Below are 26,372 nucleotides of genomic sequence, written 5' to 3' on the forward strand. Positions count from 1 at the left end.
AAATCTTGGAATTCGATGAATCAGAGGGCGGTTGCCCACGGTCGACGCCCGTTTCTTCTGTTTGTTTTTTTTTCTTTTTGGATTTCTTCCTTCTGGCTTCGACCTCTAATGACTTCGCTTCAGGGATGGCTCCCCGTGAGGTGGTGCAGAACTGTAGGTAAGTTCGGATCTGTTCGTCGCCAATGTAATGTCCGTGTGTAATTGAGACACGGACTGCAGAAGTTGGTTATAACAGGTGTTTACTGAATGGAGACAAAACTGGAACTACTATACAAAGTTACTACACAGGCTTATATACAGGGGTGGTCACTACTGGTACTGCAGTATACAGGGGCTGCAGAATATAGTTCCTTCTTCAAGGTACATACACTACAGGTGAGACTAGAACTAGGGGGCATAATCTTAGAATAAGGGGCTGCCCTTTCAATACTGAGATGAGGAGAAACTTCTTCACTCAGAGGGTAGTAAATCTATGGAATTTGCTACCTCAGAGAGCTGTGACATTAAATAAATTTAAAACGGAGATAGACAGTTTCCTAGCTGATAAGGGAATTAGGGGTTACGGGGAGCGGGCAGGGAAGTGGACGTGAGTCTAGGTTCGGATCAGCCATGATCCTATTGAATGGCGGAGCAGGCCAGAGGGGCCGTATGGCCTACTCCTGCTCCTACTTCTTAACTTCTTATGTTAATTATTCAGCTTAGATTAGGTAGATACTGGTGGTTTGTTCTATTAAGAACATAAGAACATAAGAAATAGGAGCAGGAGTAGGCCAATCGGCCCCTCGAGCCTGCTCCGCCATTCAATAAGATCATGGCTGATCTGATCCTAACCGCCAATCCACTATCACAGAACCATCTCCTGAATCTAACAGAATTAGACACACGAAATAGGAGCAGGATCAGGCTACACGGACCCTGGGCCCGCTCCGCTACCCACAGGGCCATGACCGATCCGAACCTAGACTCATGTCCAAATTCCTGCCCGCTCCCCGTAACCCTTAATTCCCTTCTAGGAAACTGTCTATTTCTGTTTTAAATTTATGTAATGATGTAGCTTCTACAGCTTTTTGGGGCAGCATATTCCATGGACCTACCACCCTCTGAGTGAAGTAGTTCCTCCTCATCTGTTTTGAAAGAGCAGCCCCTTATTCTAAGACTATGCCCCCTAGTTCTAGTTTCACCCATCATCGGGAACATCTTCCCCGCATCCACCCGATCCAACCCCTTCAACAATCTTATATGTTTCAATAAGATCGCCTCTCATTCTTCTGAACTCCAATGAGTAGAGTCCCAATCTACTCAACCTCTCCTCATATGTCCATCCCCTCATCCCCGGGATTAACCGAGTGAACCTTCTTTGTACTGACTCGAGAGCAAGTATGTCCTTTCTTAAGTATGGACACCAAAACTGTACGCAGTATTCCAGGTGCGGTCTCACCAATACCTTGTACAACTGAAGCAATACCTCCCTATTTTTATATTCTATCCCCCTAGCAATGAAAGCCAACATTCCATTCGCCTTCTTAATCACTTGCTGCACCTGCATACCAACCTTTTGAGCTTTGTGCACCAGGACCCCCAGATCCCTTTGTACTTCAGTACTTTCCAGTTTCTTCCCATTAAGATAATAACTTGCTCTACGATTTTTCCTGCCAAAGTGCATAACCTCACACTTTCCAGTATTGTATTCCATCTGCCAAATCTCTGCCCACTTACTTAGCCTGTCGATGTCCCCTTGCAGGTTTTTTATGTCCTCCTCACTCACTACTTTCCCTCCCATCTTAGTATCATCTGCAAACTTTGATATGTTACACTCGGTCCCCTCCTCCAAATCGTTAATATAGATTGTAAAGAGTTGGGGACCCAGCACTGACCCCTGCGGAACACCACTAGTTACTGATTGCCAGTCTGAGAATGAACCATTTATCCCAACTCTCTGCCTTCTGTTAGATAGCCAATCCTCTATCCATGCCAGAATATTACCCCCAATCCTGTGATTTTTTTTATCTTAAGCAATAATCTTTTGTGTGGCACCTTGTCAAATGCCTTTTGGAAGTCTAAATACACTACGTCCACTGGTTCCCCTTTATCCACCCTATACGTTACTTCCTCAAAGAACTCCAGCAAATTTGTCAAACATGACTTCCCCTTCATAAAACCATGCTGACTTTGTCCTATTAAATTATGATTATCCAAATGTCCTGTTACTGTCTCCTTAATAATGGACTCCAAAATTTTACCTACCACAGATGTTAGGCTAACCGGTCTATAGTTTCCAGCCTTCTGTCTACTGCCCTTTTTAAATAAGGGTGTTACATTAGCAGTTTTCCAGTCTGCCGGGACCTTTGCCGAGTCCAGGGAGCTTTGGAAAATTATTACCAATGCATCCACAAACCCTACTGCCACTTCCCTCAAGACCGTAGGATGTAAGCCATCAGGTCCAGGTAATTTATTCGCCTTGAGTCCCATTATTTTACCGAGTACCACTTCCTTAGTGATTTTGATCGTGTTTAGCTCCTCCCCCCCCTTTAGCCCCCTGTTTGTCCAGTGTTGGGATATTCTTAGTGTCTTCTACTGTAAAGACTGATGTAAAATATTCATTCAGTGTTTTTGGCATCTCCATATTTCCCACCATTAATTTCCCGGTCTCATCCTCTAAGGGACCAACATTTACTTTAGCCACCCTTTTTCTTTTTATATAACTATAAAAACTCTTACTATCTGTTTTTATATTTTTTGCTAATTTACTTTCATAATCTATCTTCCCTTTCTTAATCAATCTTTTTGTTATTTTTTGCTGTCTTTTAAAGTTTTCCCAATCCTCTATCCTCCCACTAGATTTGGCTACCTTATATGCCCTTGTTTTTAGTCGAATACTATCCTTAATTTCTTTACTTAGCCACGGATGGCTGTCTTTTCTTTTACACCCTTTTCTTCTCAGTGGAATATATTTTTTTTGGAAGTTGTAAAATAACTCCTTAAATGTACACCACTGATCATGTATCGTCTTACCTGTTAATCTATTTTCCCAATCCACTCTACTCAATTCCGCTCTCATACCTTCATAGTCTCCTTTATTCAAGCTTAGCACGCTTGTTTGAGATCCAACCTTCTCACCCTCTAATTGAATATGGAATTCAACCATGTTATGGTCACTCATTCCAAGGGGATCCTTTACTAGGACATTTTTAATTAATCCCATCTCGTTACACAGGACCAGATCTAAGGTTGCTTGCACCCTGGTCGGTTCAGTTACATACTGCTCAAGAAACCCATCCCTAATACACTCAATGAACTCATCCTCAAGGCAGCCCTGCCCAATTTGATTTGTCCAATTAATATGATAGTTAAAATCCCCCATAATTATAGATGTTCCCTTATTACAAGCCTCAACTATTTCCTGATTGATACTCCGTCCAACAGAGTTGCCACTGTTCGGAGGCCTATAGACTACGCCCACTAGTGTTTTTTTCCCCTTATTATTCCTTACCTCCACCCAAACTGTTTCATTATCCTGATCTTTTGACCCAATATCATTTCTCTGTATTACAGTGATTCCTTCCTTTATTAACATAGCCACCCCACCTCCCCTTCCTTCCTGCCTGTCCTTCCTGATCGTTAAATAACCTGGTATGTTTAATTCCCAGGCATTGTCACCCTGCAGCCATGTTTCTGTAATGGCCACAAGATCATACCCATATGTAGTTATTTGTGCCATTAACTCATCTATTTTGTTACGAATGCTACGTGCATTCAGATAGAGAACTTTCAAAGATGTTTTGTGACACTTAGTTCCTGCTTTTGCCCTTTTTATTACTTTACCTTTTACTCCATACCTTCTGTCCCTTCCTGACACGCTCTGGTTTTTAATTTCCCCACTGCTACCTAAGTTTATGACCTTCTCTGTTGTCATTTTTATTATTTGCTCTCTAGGAACCTTCCCCCCCCCCCACTAGTTAGTTTAAAGCCCTCTCTACAGCCCTAGTTATATGATCCGCCAGGACTCTAGTCCCAGCACTGGCCAAGTGAAGCCCGTCCCAACGGAACAGCTCCCTCCTGCCCCAGTACTGGTGCCAGTGTCCCAGGAAGCAAAACCCATTTCTCCCACACCAGTCTTTGAGCCACGCATTTAACTCTCTAATTTTATTTGTCCTAGCCAAATTCGCTCGTGGCTCAGGTAATAATCCAGAGATTATTACCCTTGTGGTTCTGCTTTTTAATTTGGCCCCTAGCTGCTCAAACTCCCTCAGCAGAACCTCCTTCCTTGTCCTATCTATGTCGTTGGTACCAACATGGACCACGACAACTGGATCCTCCCCCTCCCACTCCAAGTTTCTCTCCATTCCAGAGGAGATGTCCTTAACCCTGGCACCGGGCAGGCAACACAGCCTTCGGGACTCTCGCTCTCGGCTGCAAAGAACTCTATCTATCCCCCTAACGATACTATCCCCTACCACTGCAACATTTCTTTTAACTCCCCCCACTTGAATGGCCCCCCGCTCCACGGTGCTGTGGCCAGGTTGCTCATCCTCCCTGCAGTCCCTGCTCCTGTCCCCACAGGGAGTAAGAGCCTCGAACCTGTTGGACAAGTGCAAGGGCTGCGGCTCCTCCAACACTACCTCCTGGATCCCCGTACCTGCCTCACTTCTAGTCACAACATCCTGACCCTGGCCACGGACTACATCTGAATTAATTAATCTAATTGGTGTGACTACCTCGTGATACAGAGTCCAGGTAACTCTCCCACTCCCTGATGTGTCTGTGTTTGAAGCTCGGACTCCAGCTCTTCAACACGGAGCCGGAGTTCCTCGAGCAGCCAACACTTACTGCAAATGTGATCACCGTGAACATCAATGGTGTCCACCAGCTCCCACATATTGCAGCAGCAACACATCGCCTGATCTCCCATTCTATGTAAGTAATTAAATTTATTAACATTATTCTTAAATATCCTCTGCCCTGATTCTAGATGGTGAATATCACACCTTAGAAACTATAAACCAAAGAGATTTAAGCTTAAAAGGGAGAAATTTAATTTTTGCTGATTTTTTTCTCCTCTCATGAGGACATTGACTCCTTTGCCAGGGTACCGTTCTACTGGTGCCGCTTGCACTCTAGTTACTTATCCAAGTGACTGCTCTTCATGTGTGAGCCTGGACAGTGAGTGTTGGCAGGCTATTTGACAGTGAAGGCTTCACAGCTGAGCTGAATTTTGTCCACATCTAATATCCCATACATGTGCAGTTCCAGAAAGGTTCACTGATCAGAAGTGGGAACCATGGCATTTTGCTTTAGGAGTGCTGAAGTAAATAATAGCACCCCTCTGCTGCCCAACTAAGATTGGTTAACTTAACAGACCAGGGTTAGAACCTGAGACTTTTCTGATCTGTATGGCTCAGCCTTAATTGACATTGGGGGAGCCAATACTGAAAATCATCTGCAAATGGTGTATTGCATGCTTAACTATAGTACAAGTCTGCTTAATCTAATATGTTATCAGGACATCCAATGGGACAGCAATGTAATGCATTCTTTATAAGACATCCTGAACAGCTAAAAAGAATTTTAGCTTGCGCACAGCATGGGAACACTGTGTTAAGATGTGAACCTATGTGCTTTTTTATCGCCAATTTATGCAACAGATTATTTATATGTTAATGTTTGTAATGTTTCTTTTGGATACTTTTATTTATATATATATATATTATTACTTGGGGTATTTTATATCAGGAACATAATAGGCTCGCCAGCAAAGTTGAAGCCCATGGAATAAAAGGAACAGTGGCAGCATGGATACGAAATTGGCTCAGTGACAGGAAACAGAGAGTAGTGGTAAACGGTTTTTCGGACTGGAGGAAGGTATACAGTGGTGTTCCCCAGGGGTCGGTTCTAGGACCACTGCTTTTCTTGACATGTATTAATGACTTGGGCGTGGGTGTACAGGGCACAATTTCAAAATTTGCAGATGACACAAAACTTGGAAGTATAGTGAACAGTGAGGAGGAGAGTGATAGACTTCAGAAAGACATACAGGCTGGTGAAATGGGCGGACACGTGGCAGATGAAATTTAATGCTGAAAAGTATGAAGTGATACATTTTGGTAGAAAGAATGAGGAGAGGAAATATAAACTAAATGGTACAATCCTAAAGGGGGTGCACGAACAAGAAAACCTGGGGGTATATGTGCACAAATCGTTGAAGGTGGCAGGTTGAGAAAGCAGTTTAAAAAGGCTTATGGGATCCTGGGCTTCATAAATAGAGGTGAAGGGCGCGATCTTGCCAGCCCTGGGAGGTGGGTATGGAGGCGGGACTGCCAGGAAAATGGCAGAATCTGGGGGCAGGTGCCCATCTCGCCCTCAACCCGCCTCCGTGCCATCTTGCCAGGAGGCGGGTAGCTGACCCGCACCGGGTCCCATCTCCTTGGAGGCGGGAAGGGGATTACAGCCACTTCAACTGCCTGTTAACAGGTAGTTAACAGGCAGATAAGAGGTTTATCCCCATTTTACCCACACAAGTACGGGCTTCCCGAAGGCTGCGAACCCTGCCAGGGTCAGCGAGGCGAGCAGTGGGTCTGCGGGGGTCGGAGGGGTCGAAAAGTGTGCTGTGAAGGTGAGTGATGGGTGCAAGTGTGGAGAGGTGAGTATGTGAGGTAAGTGGAAAGTGTTAGAAAAAGTTTACTTACCTTTGTTTCTTCCTGCAGGCTTCAATCGTTGGGGATGCGGAGAGTCTTGCATCTCTGCGGCAGAGATGACAGATGGCTGCTGCATTCTCCAATGCAACAACTATCTAATTTATTCTAAAGAAAGAGGTTTGATGAGTCTTGAATACAAGAACTCATCAAACTACAGAGAATGTCAGTGTTTGACAGCTTCACAGAGCTGTCAAATGATGACAACTCATCCATCAAAAATATTTGACAGATGAAACGTCCTACGCCGATGTTCTCTGTAACCAGCTTCCCCTTAATTGGCCTGCTAAGCCCGCTGGGCGTGCTTAACAAGGTCAATCGAGGGAAAATAGCGTGGGATGGCCAGAAGTCAATGGAGGCGGGACTGAAACCCGACAAGTGGGAGTCCCGCCTCCAAAAGCACCCCATTGGCAAATTCCAGCCCACAGAGTACAAAAGTGTGGAAATTATGATAAACCTGTATAAAACACTGGTTCGGCTCCAACTGGGGTACTGTGTCCAATTCTGGGCACCACAATTTAGGAAAGATGAGAAGGCCTTAGAGAAGGTGCAGAAAAGATTTATGAGATGATTCTAGAAATGAGGGACTTTAGTTATGTTGATAGACTGGAGAAGCTGGGGTTGTTCTCCTTGGAGCAGAGAAGATTGAAAGGAGATTTGATCGACGTGTTCAAAATCATGAGGGGTCTGGACAGAATAGATAGAGAGAAACTGTTCCCATTGGCAGATGGGTCGTGAACCAGAGGACACAGATTTAAGGTACAGTAATTGGCAAAAGAACCAAAGGCGACGAAAGAAAAACCTTTTTTACGCAGCGAGTGGTTAAGATCTGGAATGCACTGCCTGAAAGAGTGGTGGAGGCAGATTCAGTCTTATCTTTCAAAAGGGAGTTGGATAAGTATTTGAAAGAAAAAATTTTGCAGAGCTACTGGGAAAGGGCACGGGAGTGCGACTAGCTGAGAGTCGGCACGGGCTTGACGGGCCGAATGGCTGCCTTCCGTGCTGTAACCATTCTATGATTCTCTATGAAATATTTCATGCTTTGTATTAAGGAGAAGTTTTATAGTAGTCTGAGTAAGGTGTCATCCCTTACTGGGCTGAAACTCTACATGACAGTATTTTTATTTTGCAGAGCGAAAAATCTTTTTGTGGATTATTTGATAGTTCCAACAATCAAGTAAATGGCAGCTGTGGATGATTTACAATTTCAAGGTAATTTAATTTGTGATTTGTTTTTGAATGCAGTGATCTTAGTTATTGTGAGGTGATAAAAAACAACCTAAGCCCTCTTACTCAAATCATATTTAGTTATCTTCTGAAGCTATTTATATAATTTGCTTCAATGGCATTTCTTCATATGTCTGTTATCCTTCATGGGAAACAGTTCTACCTGCCCTGCTTTCTTACTCCTAATTTTTAAATGATGCCCCTCAGTTTTTGAAACCTTCATCAGCATGAAAAGGTCTGGATCAACATTATCAACTTTCTTAATCATTTTTGAAAAATTCTGACTTAATGGAGAGTACTACAGTGTTGTACAGAGAACAATTCCAAACATGTTCTATTTTTTACATTATATATGTATATATCTTTGCACAAACTTTACTTCATTATCAACATTTTTCAGTAATGCTTTTTATGTCAACATTTATAATATAAAGTTGTACATAAATATTTCTAACAGGGAAGACAATGAAAGGTATGCAAACCTTTTTAATCATGGAAAAAGCCTATCTGCCTGTCATGCTGTAGTTGCAGGCTTCTTACCACTGGTGGTGTGAGTCATCCAGATCCATCTGCGATTTTTATTTTCTTTACTTGATTTTTTTTGGCTGTTTATTGATGTGTTTAAGACATGATTTTTGGGTTGTTCACCCAATAATCATAGAAACATAGAAGATAGGAGCAGGAGTAGGCCATTCGGCCCCATGAGCCTGCTCTGCCATTCAATGAGATCATGGCTGATCATCCAAATTCAGTACCCTGTTCCTGCCTTCTCTCCATATCCCTTGATCCCTTTAGCCTTAAGAATTATATCTAGGCAACTGGGACTCACTTGCCCATTTTTTGGGTACTTGCCCACTTCAGGTGTGGCTACCTGATTTCAGGCCATAATCTAATCACACTCCAATCCACCTGTTTTCTCCCCATCAAATTTTTAAAGAACTGATAAACATAGCAACATAGAAGATAGGAGCAGGAGTAGGCCATTCGGCCCCTCGAGCCTGCTCTGTCATTCAATGAGATCATGGCTGATCATCCAAATTCAGTACCCTGTCCCTGCCTTCTCTCCATAGCCCTTGATCCCTTTAGCCTTAAGAAATATATCCAACTCCTTCTTGAATATATTTAATGAATTGGCCTCTACTGCCTTCTTTGGCAGAGAATTCCACAGGTTCACCACTCTGGGTGAAGAAATTCCTCCTCATCTCTGTCCTAAATGGCTTACCCCTTATCCTTAAACTGTGACCACTGGTTCTGGACTCCCCGACCATCGGGAACATCCTTCCAGCATCTAGTCTTGTCTAGTCCTGTTAGAATTTTATAAGTTTCGATGAGATCCCCTCTCATTCTTCTAAACTCCAGCAAGTACAAGCCCAATCGACCCAATCTCTCCTCATACGTCATTCCTGCCATCCCAGGTATCAGCCTGGTGAATCTTCGCTGCACTCCTTCCATGGCAAGAACATCCTTCCTCAGATAAGGCGACCAAAACTGCACACACTACTCAAGATGTGGCCTCACCAAGGCCCTGTACAACTGCAGCAAGACATCCTTGTTCCTGTACTCAAACCCTCTCGCTACGAAAGCCAACATACCATTTGCCGCCTTAACCGCCTGCTGCACCTGCATGCTTACTTTCAGCGACTGGTGCACAAGGACGCCCAGGTCTCGTTGCACTTCCCCTTCTCCCAATCTATTGCCATTTAGATAATAATCTGCCTTCCTGTTTTTGACACCAAAGTGGATAACCTCTCATTTATCCACATTATATTGCATCTGCCATGCTTCTGCCCAATCACCCAACCTGTCCAAATCATACTGGAGTTTCTCGGCATCCTCCTCACAGCACATACGCCCACCCAGCTTTGTGTCGTCTGCAAACTTGGAGATATTACATCTAGTTCCCTCGTCCAGATCATTAATATATATTGTGAATAGCTGGGGTCCAAGGACCGATCCCTGCGGTACCCCACTAGTCACTGCCTGCCACTCGGAAAAAGAGCCGTTTATTCCAACTCTTTGCTTTCTGTCTGCCAACCAGTTCTCTATCCAAGTCAGTACCTTGCCCCCAATCCCATGTGCCTTAATTTTACACGCTAATCTCTTATGCGGGACCTTATCGAAAGCCTTTTGAAAATCCAAATACACCACATCCACTGGTTCTCCCTTATCTATTTTACCAGTTACATCCTCAAAAAATTCTAGTAGATTAGTCAAGCACGATTTACCTTTTGTAAAGCCATGTTGACTTTGTCCGATCCAGTCACTTTTTTCCAAGTGCTCTGCTATTACATCCTTTATCATGGACTCTAGCATTTTCCCCACTACCGCTGTCAGGCTTACCGGTCTGTAATTCCCCGTTTTCTCTCTACCACCCTTTTTGAACAGTGGGGTAACATTAGCTACCCGCCAATCCATGGGTACTGTTCCAGAGTCTATCGAATTTTGGAAGATGACCAGCAATGCATCTACTATTTCTAGGGCCACTGTAATGATCAGTAACCTGTCATTCTGGAATGGTACACTAGGTGGTGCTGTATGTATATAAGAGTGGGCTACCCATGATGCACTAGGCTACCCACAAGGCAGCAGTCAAGATGGAGGCCTCTACAGATACTGTACCTAGTCCACATGTGCTCAATAAAGTGTCTAGCAAAAGCTAGCTGTTCTTAATAAAAACGACTAGTTATTAATGAACATAACATGGTACCAGGATTGGTAAGATCTGCTGAATATTGTGCAATGTGACATGGAGCATTTGAAGCCACCAGAGCGTTTGAAACTCACAGGAAATGTCGACTACAATTGGCAGACTTTTAAACAACAATTCGAACTCTGCATTGCTGCCATCGGGTACGGTACGAAGCCAGACGCAAGGAAAATAGCGTTGCTGCTCACGGTTGCAGGCCCACAGGCAATAGAGGTATTTAATACATTTGTATTTAATCCAGAGGATAACAGAGAAAAATTAGACTATGTGCTAAAGAAGTTTGATACACATTGTTCTCCCAAAAAGAATGAAACCTATGAGAGGTACATCTTCTGTTCTCGGACACAGCAGCAAAATGAGTCTTTTGATAGCTTTATGACTGATCTGAAACTGAAAGCACAGACATGTAATTTCTCTGAGCTGAAAGCATCCATGATTCGTGACCAGATTGTGTTTGGTATTCATGATAAAAAAGCCAGGGAACGTCTGATGAGAGAAACCGAACTAACATTGGAAATTGCTGTGAAAATATGCCAAGCCAGCGAGCTAGCTCGAAAGCACGCGAAGACTTTCAGTGAAATCAATAATGATGCGATTGTAATGAGTGATAATGCTGCTGTCCGTGCTGTGTCCTACAAGGGGAAGAAACGTGGGCAGAACAGAAATGAAAAGCAATCGGAGGATGAAATTTTTAATTGTAAACGCTGTGGTTACAAACACCAGTTAAGACAATGCCCAGCGTTTGGAAAAATGTGCACAATGTGTAATGGAAAGAATCACTTTGCCAAACAATGCTTTTCAAAAGTAAAAACAAAGAAAGGGCAACGAGTTAATGTGATTGAGGACACTGATTTAAGTGAGACATGTTTTGTAGGAATGGTGTCATGTGACAATATCAAAAAGGATACAGAAAATGTGCAGCCCTCAGGAATTAACAATGCTGAACATAAAGTTAATGCAGTAAAAGAGGACAAATGGATGATCCCACTGCAGGTAAATGGAGCATTAGTTACATTGAAACTAGACACTTGGGCAAAAGCAAACTTAATCAGTATGAGTGACATTAACAATATGAAAGAAAAGCCCAAAATACAGAAAAAGTCAGTGCTACTGAAGGACTATAATGGACAGAAAATAGATAGCTTAGGTGTATGCAGACTTAAAGTGACAGTCAAAGACAAAGTGCATCATCTCATGTTTTCTGTTGTGGCTGAAGGACTTGATTCACTACTGGGTGACAAAGCTTGTGAGGACTTAGAACTGGTCAAGAGAGTCTACCGTATAAACTGTGCCATAAGCAGACCAGATGACTCGGTGGATTCTGTAGTGAATAATTTCCAGGATGTGTTCAAAGGATTTGGAGTTCTACCATTCACTTACAAGATCCAGCTAAAGGAGGATGCTCAGCCAGTGGTACATGCTCCACGAAGAGTTCCAGCACCCCTGCGTGACCGGCTCAAGAATGAACTGGACCGAATGACCACACTAGGAGTCATCAGGAAAGTCGAAGAGCCAACAGACTGGGTTAACTCCATGGTATGTGTAAAGAAAAAGAACAATGATCTAAGAATATGCATGGATCCAAAGGACTTAAATGCAAACATAAAACGTGAACACTACCACATTCCCAAGCGCGAAGAAATCACCAGTGAAATGTCAGGTGCCAGATACTTTACAAAGCTCGATGCCTCACAAGGATTTTGGCAACTAAAACTGGATGAAGAGAGCACCAAATACTGTACCTTCAACACACCATTTGGCAGGTATTGTTTCCTCAGAATGCCTTTCGGGATAATATCTGCATCTGAAATCTTTCATAGAGCGATGGAACACATAATTGAAGGTCTGGAAGGAGTTCGGGTCTATGTTGATGACATCATCATCTGGGGCTCCACACTGAAAGAACACAATGAGAGACTGACTAAAGTGCTACAGAGCATACGCCGGAATGGACTGAAGCTCAACAAAGCCAAGTGTCAGTTTGGCGTCCAGGAAGTCACTTTCCTAGGAGATTATCTGGTAAAAGAATAGAGCCAGATATGGAAAAAGTAAACGCCATACTCAAAATGCCCCGACCCACTGACAAAAAAGGAGTGCTACGCATCATGGGGATGATAAACTTCATTGGAAAGTTCATTCCTAACTTGTCAGCCAAGACAGCCTGTCTGCGAGACCTGCTACGTAAAACAAATGAGTTCGCATGGACAGAAAGACATGAACAAGAGTGGATAAACCTCAAAACAGTGCTGACAACCACACCTGTACTCACCTTCTTTGACCCAACAAAAAGAATCAAAGTGTCAACGGATGCATCAAAAGATGGCCTAGGTGCGGTCTTGCTACAAGCAGAGGGTGAAGATTGGAAGCCTGTTGCCTATGCCTCCAGGTCTATGACTGATGCTGAGTGTCGATACGCCCAGATTGAAAAGGAATGTCTAGGCTTGGTAATTGGACTGGAAAAGTTTCATGGCTACATATATGGACTTCCCACCTTCACAGTTGAGACAGACCACAGCCCACTGGTTGCCATCATAAAAAAGAACCTGAATGAGATGTCTCCAAGGATTCAACGACTCATGATGAAGCTGCAAAGATATGACTTTGAACTGATCTACACACCAGGCAAATACATAGTGTTAGCAGATGCACTATCCCGAGCACCCACAATGAGTCATGTGAGCTCTACTGAAGAAGACGTGGATGTTCATGTGAGTATGGTCACTGCTGCGCTGCCCGTGTCAGACACAAAATCAAAGCAAATAGCAGAAGAAACAGTGAAAGATACAGTATTACAAACAGTAATAGAGAACATTCATCATGGTTGGCCAAAAGGTTCCTGTCCAAAATATTTTCACATAAGATCAGAATTGAGTGTCGCAAGTGGACTATTACTAAAACAGAACAGAATAGTCATTCCACAGGCTCTACGTCAAGACATGCTCTAAAGGATTCATGAGGGACACCTCGGAATTGAAAAATGCAAAAGGAAAGCAAGAGACACTGTTTATTGGCCTGGCATAAATAAGGACATTGAGAACATGATAGGCAAATGTGAGACATGTCAGAAACACCAAAACAAACAAGCAAAGGAACCAATGATAGTAGCTGACATACCAACAGCACCATGGCAAAAGGTTGGTATGGACCTTTTTCATTTAAATGGTAAAGACTATCTAATAGTGATTGACTACTATTCTAACTATCCTGAGATGGCGCTGCTCTCAAGCACCACAGCAAGCAGTGTCATAATGCATGTGAAATTCATCTTCGCCAGACATGGAATTCCCAGGATTGCCGTTAGCGACAATGGTCCGTGCTTCAACTGTAAGGAGTGGCAACAGTTTGCAGCACATTATGACTTTCAACACATCACATCCAGTCCTTTGTATGCTCAGTCGAATGGTAAGGCAGAGAAAGGTGTTCAAGTTCTCAAGCAGCTACTGAAGAAAGCGACAGAAAGCAAGTCTGATCCTTATCTCGCCCTGCTGAGCTACCGAGCCTCACCTTTAGACTCTGGTTCTTCACCTGCTGAACTCCTAATGGGTCGCAAGTTGCGTACTACGCTACCCTGCTGTGCAAAAGAAAAGCAGAGTAAGGAACTGAGACCGAGACTTCAACTGTTAAAGCTGAAACAGAAATCATACTATGACACGTCATCCAAAACTCTGAAACCATTGACAAGGGATGATGTTGTCAGGATTGAGGATCCAGATGCATGGAACAGGAAAGCTACAGTTCTTGAGGAAGTAGGACCAAGGTCATACACTGTTAGAACTGAGGAAGGACAGATTCTCAGGAGGAACCGCCGTTCCCTCCTAAAAACACAAGAGACTATCGAAGAGCAAATCGATGACAATGCCGCAACTGAATCTTGTCACTCACCACCAGAACAATCTAACACAAATACACATACAGGCTCTCATGAAAACACATCAGACTTACCGGTGCTGAGAAGATCCACACGTGAAGTAAAAAAGCCTGATAGACTTAATCTTTGAGTACAAAGAAAACTACATTGAAAATGTATTGACTGTTGAAGATGTTTATGTTGTTATTGATTGATATTGATTGATACTGATTTTGTTTAACCTCAAAGAAAGGGGGATGTAATGATCAGTAACCTGTCATTCTGGAATGGTACACTAGGTGGTGCTGTATGTATATAAGAGTGGGCTACCCACGATGCACTAGGCTACCCACAAGGCAGCAGTCAAGATGGAGGCCTCTACAGATACTGTACCTAGTCCACATGTGCTCAATAAAGTGTCTAGCAAAAGCTAGCTGTTCTTAATAAAAACGACTAGTTATTAATGAACATAACAGCCACTTCCTTAAGTACCCTAGGATGTAGATTATCAGGCCCTGGGGATTTATCGGCCCTCAATCCCATCAATTTCCCTAACACCATTTCCCTACAAATACTGATTTCTATCAGTTCCTCCCTTTCATTAGACCTTATGTTCCCCGACATCTTTGGGAGGTTATTTGTGTCCTCCTTTGTGAAGACAGAACCAAAGTATGTATTTAATTGGTCTGCCATTTCTTTGTTCCCCATTATAAATTCCCCTGATTCTGACTGCAAGGGACCTACGCTTGACTTCACCAATCTTTTTCTCTTCACATATCTATAAAAGCTTTTACAGTCAGTTTTTATGTTCCTGCAAGCTTACTCTCATTCTCTATTTTCCCCCTCTTAATTAATCCCTTTGTCCTCCTTTGTTGGATCCTAAACTGCTCCCAATCCTCAGGTTTACTGCTTTTTCTGCCCAATTTATATGTCCTCTCCTTGGATCTTATGCTATCCCTAATTTCCCTTGTTAGCCACGGTTGAGTCACCTTTTTTGTTTTATTTTTTTATTCTTTACAAGTACTTAAATTCCTTATACTCTACAGTTATATAGTATTTAGATGCCGTAGCAAACTAAAAGCCTCTTTTTAACTCAAATATTGGAAGCTTTTAGTTTCTTAGCTTTGTTGTTGATAAATGCATAGATTGTTTGAAGGCTGCTGGTGAAATGGGTGAAAGCTAGTTAGCGGCTGTAGGGGCAGGAAACAGCGACCGTAAAGGTAAGAATTAATTCATTGGTGCCTGCCCCCATTAATTTGATTATTTTTGCAGAGCACTCTCCATTAATTTTATTAATTCAACGGTACACATTACTTCATTCATTTACAACTACTACTTGCATTCATATAGCACCTTTAACGTAGTCTAATTTTCCAGCAGCGATAATAGAGTTCAAATGGTATACAGTATTTTGATATTCTTTTGTTCATTTGTGTGTTTTTTTATAGAGTTTGATGATGCCACAAACCTGCTGGCAGCAAATCCCGATGCCACCACGATAAGCATCACAGACACCAATGATAAACCTAAAAATCAGAGAGGTCCATCAGGTGAGATGGGAAGAGATGAGGACGAAGATTTGCTGGGGAATGAAGACTCTGACAAAGCCGAGGTGAGCAACTTTATAAGGGTAAATGTACAAGAAGGTAGATTTATGATATGTGTCCCAAAATATAAAATTATTATATTCCTTGTGTCTATAAAATAAAAACATTAGAATTTTTAGGAACAGGAAAAATATATTAGGTCTAACAATCCCATCCTTTTTCATTGATCAACCCCACCCGTCCACCTTAACAGTAAAACTCTCAATGCAATTTCGTTCCAGAAACATATCCAATTATCTTTTCTACCCTTTTATACTGCCCGTTCCAGTGGTTTTCTGTCAGTCTGTCCTTCCATCTGGTTGTTTGATGCCATTATTTGTAAGGTTACGTGAGAAATGAATCATGGTTCTTTTTCTGTTCAGTTATTTAGGAAGAACAACTGGAGCATTATATTGTTGATTGCTATTACTGTAATTGGAAATTTAGTTTGAGTTCTGACTTCAGCTGTGTTGCAATGTAGCTATCCTTCTATTTGTATTTACTTGAAAAAAATATGGCATTTCCCAGAACTGAATTGTCTTGTGATTTCTTTTTGTAAAGAAAAGCTGATTAAAATTTATTAGAATCTTTGTGACCAAGTTTGCCATTACATTTTTTTCTCCTCAGTTGCTTGCAGGACAAAAGAAGAGTGCCCCCTTTTGGACATTTGAATATTATCAAACATTTTTTGATGTGGACACCTACCAGGTAGGCTCAGAGTTTAGTTTCTCCACCAAGCATTGTTATCTTTAATTTAAAAAAGGGAACATTTTAACAAATATATATTTATTTGTATTCCAGTTTTCTCTCTTTTTCTCCCATCCTTCCCTTGTAGGCACTGATTTGTGTTGTGGTTTTGTTCTATGGGTGCAAGCAATTTTCTGGCACCTCACTCAAATGACCATTCTTTATGTGTGATTCTCGACAGTAAGTGTCAGCAGAGTGTTACACTGTGGTGGGCATCACAGTCTGATCCTGTCCTACCCAATGTCCACACACATGCACGGTCGAACAGGCAGTGATCAGGAAAGGAAATCCTAGCCTGTTTGTTTCCCCAGTCTTGCACAGGGTGCTAAGTTCAATTGCAGTGCCCCTAATGCCGCTGTGCCTGAAATCAGCTAACTCAGCAGTAACCAGGAATTAGGGGAACTTGTAATTTTGTTCTCTGCATAATAGGTGTTGGACAGAATAAAAGGTTCTCTTTTACCGCTGCCTGGCAAAAACTTTGTGAGGTTATATATCCGCAGTAATCCAGATCTTTATGGTAAGTGTGATTTATAACGATTATTAGAAAATAATCAGTATTTGTTTTAAAGTAAACCATTTGAGTACTGAATGCCCTTTTCCTGCTTTTAAAATAAATATCCTATCTCCTTATATATACCATATATAAACAGAATTTTCTAAAGCTGAATAGGAACTTAGAAAATATTTGGGAACAATAAGTCTCAATTTGGTGTATTTTCTGGAAATAAACTTTAAACCTGGATACAGAAATGTTACTGCACTTCTCGAGTTAAAAATGTATCTATGAGCTCCGCAGTGGTTTAGTAAGTGAGTGCAGTTAAAGGTGCAGAACCGAGCCAGGCAGACCAGAAAGGGCCGAGACTTGAGTCTGGTCATTGCTGAATTTGCTGATCTCAGCTGGGGTAGTAGCAGAGGTCCTAGAGTTGGCCTTAGTGCCCTGAGCTGGAAAGCAAAAACTTTCATCTATATACTATCTTTAACATAGTAAAACATCCCAAAGTGCTTCACTGGATCGTAATCAGATGAAAATTGACACCGAGCCAAAGAAGATATTAGCTTGGGTGAGGTAGATGTTAAGGACGTCTTAAAGGAGGAGAGAGAGGCAAAGAGGTTTAGAGAAGGACTTGCAGAGCTTAGGGCCTAGACAGCTGAAGGCATGACCGCCAATGTAGGGGGAAGGAAATCGGGGATACACAAAGGACCGGAGTTGAAGTAACACTGAGTTCTCAGATTGTAGGGCTGGAGGAGGTTGAAGGGTGGGGGGGGGGGGGAGCAAAGCCATGGAGAGAGCTCAAGAGAGGAGAAAATCGTAGGCAAAAAATGAGAAGACAATAAGTTCAATTATAACTTATTTTCCTTTGTTACGCCATGCCTCTTACCCAAACAGGAAATGCTGAAATTAAAAATGTATTTAAATAGTGTACAGAATTACAATCGGTGATTGTTGAATCAACGTCTCTCTGAACTAGTATGCATTAAATAAAAGTTTCTTTTTTCTGAAAAAGTAGCAGTGATCAATGTAGAGGAAGAAAATCCATGACTACTCACAGTTTGTGAAAGTTTCAAAACTAAAGAGAATTGTTCTGTTTTATTTATAATTATGAAAATGCAAGGGCACATTTGACTACAAATGTGTTGTTTTTGTTATTTGGTATTAAAAAGGGATTAAGAGCTTGCTTTTTTAAAATTTGTCTTAATCAGGCCCTTTCTGGATCTGTGCCACACTGGTGTTTGCAATAGCAATAAGTGGCAACCTTGCCAATTTCCTGACTCACCGTGGCCAGCGTGGTTATCGTTATGTGCCTGAGTTCCATAAAGGTAAGGGGTGATACCTGGGCTTCTTTGGTGTAGGAATATGATTTAATTAAAAAATATTCTTTAGGTAGCACAGCATGTGAAATATCAACACACTGTTCCACTGAATAATGAGTAGTTGCTGTCCACTTCCAGTTCCCAGTGTTGTTACTAACCTCAGCCATTCCATCATGAGGAGATGTTGAATGGAGACCAAGCACTTCTTACTTGCAGCGAGGGAGCAACCTCACCAGGCAGTTAGTGCGCATTTCTCAATGATGGTTTTACAACGAAATTGGCAGAGGTCGAGGAGCTGTCACTTGCTCACGCTGTCAGCTGGAGATGGAGCTTGATGCAGGGAGATAAAGAACTTTGCAATCAATTTTATCACTTTCACTAGGATTGCTTCTCTGAACTTTCCTCTCTTCCTCCTAAACTCCTCATGTCCCATCCAACATGCATTTCCTCCTTCCTGCATCCTCACTGTGTTTTAATGAAGACTAATCACGCAATTCAGAAAAATACTTTGGAATGCATTACCGCCTTCAGCCCTCCTAAAATCTACATGCTTTTAAAACCCAACTACTATCTCATGATTTATCTAATCTTTTGCACTCTTCTCCAACATTGACAATGGCCTACACTGTGGGCTTTGGTCATAGCGCCTTTCACAACCTCAGGACGTCCCAAAGCACGTCACAGCAAATTAAGTACTTTTGAAGTGTAGTTGCTGTTGTAATGTGGAGAAATTAAGGTATTAATATCTGAAAGAAGTTACTGGCACAGGTGGTGATAGCAGTATCTATGAAGGGATTTGATAAGGTAAATAGGGAAAAACGTTTTGCACTGGTAAGTGATGTCTGACATGAATAATCATTCATGAAAGAAAGACTTATGAAATAATACTGAGCGGCCTACAGGTGGCGCTGTCCGGGGAGAGTATATATACTCGGGCACGGGCCCAGCTTGCGCAGGACATTCTTAACAGGAACTAGTGAAGGACACAACTAGACCTCCATGTTGTAAAACAGTTGATTAAAGCTTTGTTTAACGCTTAGACCAAGTGCCTAGTAGTTTTCTTACGTCAAGGTCCATAACTAGAGAGCATAAATTTAAGATCATCATTATGCAGAGTGCTGTTAGGATGTGGAATGCCCTATTGGTGGAAACAGAATCCACAGTAGCTTTTAAAAGGGACGTGGATCAATATCTGAAAAAGAAAAATGTGAAAGGGTATGGGGAAGTGCAGCGGACTGGTACAAAGGGATAGCTCTTTCGGAGAACCAGGACAAGTACAATTGGTTCATTGGCCCCTTTCTGTGCTGTAAACTTCTACTGCTACTTTTTTTTTACAGTAATATGAGACAAAGTGCTAGTAATTTATTAAAGCTGTACTGCCCTGCCCTTCAATCTCCACGTCCAGTAGGCCCTAAATTCGATTTGTTATGAAACAAAATGGAATTAGTCTCTTGTTATAGTGAAATTATTACTTACGAATAAGGAAAATCTGAACACTAATTTTTCTTTGTTCAACCAATATGTAATTTTTTTTAATTGTTCATCGTATGTGGGCATCGCTGGCAAGGCCAGCATTTATTGCCCATCCCTAATTGCCCTTGAGAAGGTGGTGGTGGTGAGCCGCCTTCATGAACCGCTGCAGTCCATGTGGTGAAGGCACTCCCACAGTGCTGTTAGAGCGGGAGTTCCAGGATTTTGACCCAGCAACGATGAAGGAATGGCGATATACTTCCAAGTCAGGATGGTGTTTGACTTGGAGGGGAACTTGGAGGTGGTGGTGCTCCCATGCGCCTGCTGCCCTTGTCCTTCTAGGTGGTAGAGGTCGTGGGTTTGAGAGGTGCTGCCGAAGAAACCTTGGCAAGTTGCTGCAGTGCATCTTGTAGATGGTACGCACAGCAGCCACGGTACGCCAGTGGTGGAGGGAGTGAATGTTTAAGGTGGTGGATGGGGTGTCAATCAAGCGGGCTGCTTTGTCCTGGTGTTGAGCTTCTTGAGTGTTGTTGGAGCTGCACTCATCCAAGGAAGTGGAGAGTATTCCATCACACTCCTGACTTGTGCCTTGTAGGTGGTGGAAAGATGTATTGTGATATATGTTTCATAGATCAATGGAAACTTGGTTTCCCAGTCATAAAGTGTTTAATCTCTATTATGCGCTGAATGATTTTTGCACCTTTTTAAAAAAAAGCATTCATTCCAGATCAGCTGCTGGACAGAGCCACACAATTGCAATTCTTTTTTTTAATGAAATGTACAGTCAGTTTTGACCAAATTCACAATTTAGCAATAAGCACTGGAGATTGTGTGGTCACTAAAAGTATTACAGCCATTTTGTATTTAATTTCCCTACTCTTATAGATTTCAGTAAATAATGCATTTGTAATAGATATTGGAGTGTAACTATACTTCTGTCTGTAGTTTCTATAGCAGCTACAGCAATCTATACCTATGCCTGGCTCATTCCTCTTGCTCTCTGGGGCTTTCTGATGTGGAGAAACAACAAAGTGATGAACATCGTGTCATATTCATTTCTGGAGATAGTGTGTGTCTATGGATACTCACTGTTTATTTACATTCCCACTGCAGTAAGTATGGCTTTGTTTTTATAACCTGGAAAGGAGTGAGTTCAATTGGGAGATGGTGTAATGAGACTTGACTCCAACACAATGAGGAAAGAATGTGTGGAATGACACATTTAGAATTTAGGAGAAATAGGAAAGAAAAGCTCAGAGGAGCACTCATCATAATATCAATAAAGTAGAGAAAAACAAGAAGGGTTATTAGCTTCAAGGTTTCAGGTCCTGGGGTTCCTTGGGCCCAGCTATTATCTTCAATGTTGGAGACTGACTATATTACTGGCCAGGGAGGCTGTGTGAAGGAGAGGAGAAGGAGCTGCAGATGAACAAACTCGGGGAGATGATTAGAAGTACAGAAGTCAGCAGTAGGTGATCTTGCACACACTTCATCAGCTGGCTACTTTATTGGTTTTGGGCTAGTCGGATTCAAGATAGTTTGCCCCCTGGTATTGGACTGCCGGGTCCTGCCTGCCTGAGGTTCTGTAGGGAACAGTAGTTGGGTGATTCAAAGATCCTCGGAAAATCTGTGTCTCAGGCTAAACTTAAGGTGTTTGGTCACGCTATGTGCTAATATTGTAACAGAAGAGCAAGCTGAAATTGATCATTATTTTGATGCCAGCCACAAACTAAAATGCTGAAATCATATTATATCTGAGTTGGGGAGCAGGACGGGTCAAAGGAAATATTGGATGGCTGGCTCCAACAATGGGAGGGTAATGGATTGAAGATCCACTGCAGGGACCTCTTGGGCATCAATGCATTTCTGAGAAAAAGATGTGTTTCTCGGCATACTCCAAATGAAGACGTCGTTGTTCTAGGGGATGCTGCAAATGAGGAAGGCTACATATCGGGACAGTTTTACCGACCCGCAATACAAGCCTGAATTTTAACTCCGGGCTGGAGATGTGTGCGCAGAAGCCGAGCCAGGCGGCAAACCGTCCGATCCCCCAAAGCGCAAGGCCGGAGAGATTTTCTTGGATCCACAGCGGTTATTGTTACACAAACTTTTGACTGAAACTACAGTTTTTGGGAGATCTAATCAACTTAACTGTTTGTATTGTGGACTCCAGATAGCTCTGGTGTGAGTGAATAACTTTTCTGTCTGTGTGTTGCAGGTGCTGTGGATTATTCCGAACGAGATAGTACGTTGGATCACAGTGGTGCTGGCCATGTGCCTTTCAGGCACCGTGCTATTGATGACCTTTTGGCCAGCTGTCCGAGATGATAACCAGAGAATTGCCATAGCGACCATTGCAATCATTCTGATCCTTCATGTCCTGCTTGCAGTTGGCTGTAAGGTACTGAGCTGCTTTACATTTTGTGCACTTAATAGTATTGAGAGATAAACATTGACATTTTTAAAAGAAAATGTTACAAAACCTAAAGTCCAGTTTTGTGAAATGCTTTTTTGCTGAGTCTCATTAACATAGCAAAATTGTATATTAAGATTATTTTTAGTCTATGCTAATTTCCTTTGACCTCCACAAGTTCTGCAAGTTTTTCCACTGTCCTCATCTAAGTAGTCTGTCCCACTTGCCAGCAGGGATATTTTCCCAGTCCTTGGACTGATCTAGAATGGCAGAGGTTGGTTCCAATAGTGAACAATCAGCAACTAAGGACAGACTGGGAGCAACAAACATAGTTTGGAAGAATTTACAAAGTCTCATCCCATCTTCTTAGAAGTGCTGTGTTTCTTTAAACCTTCGTAATTTGTTTGTTTAGCTTCAATTTCACATGATCAACATTCTGCAAGTGTGACATTCATATTTTCAAGCGCATACTCGCTTGAATTTTGCTGAGATAAACTAACTGAGCACGTGTAGTAATGGTTTCAACTTAATACACAGGGTTTGTAATGTTGTGTTCAAAATAGGAAATGCTGGAATTGTACCAGCAGATTCCCCTCAAAGGGAAAGCTAGTTACTGTTTTGGGTGGGACCCTTCATTTGGATTTTTTTCAGATGCTGACTGACTTGTTGTGCAGTTCAAACATTTACTATTTTCATTCCATATTTTCAGAATTTACAGCTTTTTATTTCTGTAATTTTGTTTTGTTCTTTTTGTCTAATTTTATGATAAACTTGTATCGAACCTTGGTTAGACCACACTTGGAGTACTGCATACAATTCTGGTCGCCATATTATAAAAAGGATATAGAGGCACTGGAGAAGGTGCAAAAAAGATTTACAAGGATGATACCAGAAATGCGAGAGTATACTATCAGGAAAGGATGAACAGACTGGGGCTCTTTTCTCTTGAAAAGAGAAGGCTGAGTGGTGACCTAATAGAGGTCTTGAAATTCTGAAAGATTTTGATAGAGTAGATACAGAGAGAGTGTTTCCACTTGTGGGGAAGAGCAAAACTAGAGGCCATCAATATAAGATAGTCACCAAGAAATCAAATAGGGAATTCAGAAGGAACTTCTTTACCCAGAGAGTGGTGAGAATGAACTTCTTTACCCAGAGAGTGGTGAGAATGAACTTCTTTACCCAGAGAGTGGTGAGAAGGAACTTCTTTACCCAGAGAGTGGTGAGAAGGAACTTCTTTACCCAGAGAGTGGTGAGAATGTGGAACTCGCTACCACAGGGAGTGGTTGAAGCGAATAATATAGATGCATTTAAGGGGAGGCTAGACAAGCATATGAGGGAGAAGGGAATAGAGGGTTATGTTGATAGAGTTAGATGAGGAAAAACGGGAGGAGGCTTGAGTGGAGCATAAACAGCGGCATGGACAGGTTGGGCCGAATAGCCTGTTTCTGTGCTGTATATCCTATGTGATGTAGGTTTTACTGAACCACATTTCAAAGAACATTTTCATTTTTTGACAACTAAAGCATAATAAAATATAGTGGGGCATGTGACACCTAGAATATGTTTAAAATGGAAAGGCTTGTTTTAATACTTAGTTCTACAGTAAGCTTTAAAATGGTTTTGTTGCTGTTCCACAGGCTTATTTCTTTGATCCTCCAGAAAACATCAAACTTTCATCTTTTGTCACCACAACCGCTACTCCGGCCCTTAATGGCACTACTTTGGGTGTCCGCAAAACATAACCTGCCAGGTGAGTGTTTCCATAGCCTCTTACCCTGGGTAATTGACTGGCCAAGAAACATAATTCTAACATCTCAATTTTGATTACGATTGTTTCAACTTTAATCACATTGGCCTAGATATTGGGTTGTGGCGCAAAAGTCGCCTGAGCGCAGGATTTAGCGCAGCGATCGGAGTGATACCGATCGCCAGAAATTCAGTTTCAGTGCCGCTCGAGGGAGACGGGGCGAGGCTCGAGGCGCTCCGCGTTCCTCTTAGGGCGCTGAAACTGATTATCGCAGCGCAACATGCCGCAGCGCCACACGCTGCGGCATGGCACGCTGCGGTACTGCAGGCCTTCCTCCCACTGTTAAGGGGGAGGTGCCTGCAACAGCGCGATTCCCGCTCGCGAGTGCCGGCAAATGAGCCCGGCACCAAGGAGAAGTGCCGGGCTCTCGGGAAACAGCCGGCAATGCCGCGGGGGGGGGGGGTTAGGAGGCCGGGGACGGAGGTGCTGGCAGGGGGCCGCCGAAAAAGCGGCCGCCCCGCACCTCCACCTTAACTTGCGCCGCTGCCGGCACAGTAAGGCCCCGTGAACCGGGCGTGGGTAGCGAGCGGCGCAACTGCGGCGTTCGCTACCAAATATCGCGAACGGGGCACGAATGGGGCGCTGCGCACACCGATGACGTCATCGGTGGCGGCGCAGCACAAATGCCTAATGCCACCATTAGTGCCCCTACTGAATATCGCGGGAGACACAGCCAGTGGCGCTACAGCCACTGGCTGCCTCTTTAGGCGCTAACAGGTGGCGCTACTCACCCAGTTTCTCCCCCATTGGGTTCCTACCTTAGATATAGTCCAAAAACTGGCTGGTGTTTTCTAATTTAAAAATCTTAATAAAGTAGGATGTTCAATGGTTAACTGCACCAGCCAGTGTGCTACTGACCCAGGCAGAGCAGGAAGGTCCCAGGGCTGACCCCAAGTCTATGCTGATTTAGCTGATCTCAGTTAGGTGCCATTCAATTGGCCTCAATGCTTCTGGACTAGGGAGGTGGAAAAATATCAGCCAGGGTTTTTGTTCCTCATTGCTTTGCTGTGATCCCTGGTGGAAAGTGTGCATCGGTGAATGCCAGATGAGGACAGGATCAGGCTTGGCTTTGATGCACCCCAAAGTGGAATAGCTGCTGACATTAACTCTCTGTAGAATCCTACTCCAGCACTTTCAGGAGAGGAGAAAATTTGAAACAAACATTTGATGTTTGTTTCAACTTTATTCACATTGGATTTCAACACATACATGTTTACATTCTAAAACTGACCAGTATTTTCAGTTAAAAAACATAGTCACTTCTCAGTTATTTTCTTTTTCTTTTGAAGTTGGTAAATTAAACTGTTATAATAGCTTCAGAATTGCATATGTAGAGTTTCCGGTCAGCTTCGGGACTCCTGAGTCTAATGTGAGGAGTTGGACAGGAAGGTTTTTGGATATATAGATACATATCTCATATTGGAAACTCAACTGCCAGTATCTCGACTACCCTATCCCAAAAGCATGCAGTCAAAAGTTATGAAAATTAATAATTTCATTTTTTATAAAATGTATTCCCCTGTAGCCTCTTTCTTCTTTGTACTTGTATAAAAATTGCCTGTGCCCCTTCCTCAGCAAGCTGCTCAAAAGTTTTTGGAGAGAGAGTGATACACCAGGAGAAGAGGGAAGCTAATAGGTTCCACTATATAGAGCAAGTTCTCCCATCAGTGAAGCTTTCATTCGATGATCTCATTGCAAAACTTTTGTCCTCTTTTGTTAAATTTTAAGCCAGGAAGTTTTACTAATGAGAAAACTTTGGTATTTTAAGTAAGTTTTATTATGTGATAAGAATTTTTCAGAACAGGAATGACCATTTGTCTGAATAAGCCCATCCTATTTCGATTGATAGCGGCCCCACTTCCTAATTACTCACCATATCCCTCAATTGCATCTCTCTTCAGAAACATATCTACATGTCTCTTAGCCTAACCTAATTATACAGTCAGATTCAGTGGCCTTGTCTGGTAACTTATTCTACAAGTCTATTATCCATTGTGTAAAGAAAAACCTGACTACTTAACTTCCAAGATGTTTCTTGTTCCTCACTTCTGAAATGATTAACTCAGC

General features: G+C 42.5%; 1 protein-coding gene across 4 annotated transcripts in view; it reads left to right on the forward strand.

The window, feature by feature from the left end:
* The window catches only part of yipf1 (Yip1 domain family, member 1), a 37,347-nt gene that overhangs the window by 10,424 nt on the left and 551 nt on the right, over positions 1-26,372 (forward strand). For all 4 annotated transcript variants that reach the window (XM_085982527.1, XM_085982525.1, XM_085982528.1 and 1 more), the window contains exons 2-9: positions 7,822-7,901; positions 15,919-16,082; positions 16,684-16,764; positions 17,233-17,320; positions 18,505-18,621; positions 21,031-21,197; positions 22,304-22,486; positions 24,136-24,248. In XM_085982527.1, the coding sequence (XP_085838653.1) occupies positions 7,871-7,901; positions 15,919-16,082; positions 16,684-16,764; positions 17,233-17,320; positions 18,505-18,621; positions 21,031-21,197; positions 22,304-22,486; positions 24,136-24,240 (936 nt within the window). In that variant the 5' untranslated portion in view covers positions 7,822-7,870 and the 3' untranslated portion in view covers positions 24,241-24,248. The remainder of the gene's footprint in view (positions 1-7,821; positions 7,902-15,918; positions 16,083-16,683; positions 16,765-17,232; positions 17,321-18,504; positions 18,622-21,030; positions 21,198-22,303; positions 22,487-24,135; positions 24,249-26,372) is intronic.

The sequence above is a fragment of the Somniosus microcephalus genome, chromosome 3, assembly GCF_052327205.1.
Source record: "Somniosus microcephalus isolate GS21.2 chromosome 3, FLI_Smic_1.0, whole genome shotgun sequence".
NCBI lineage: Eukaryota > Metazoa > Chordata > Chondrichthyes > Squaliformes > Somniosidae > Somniosus > Somniosus microcephalus.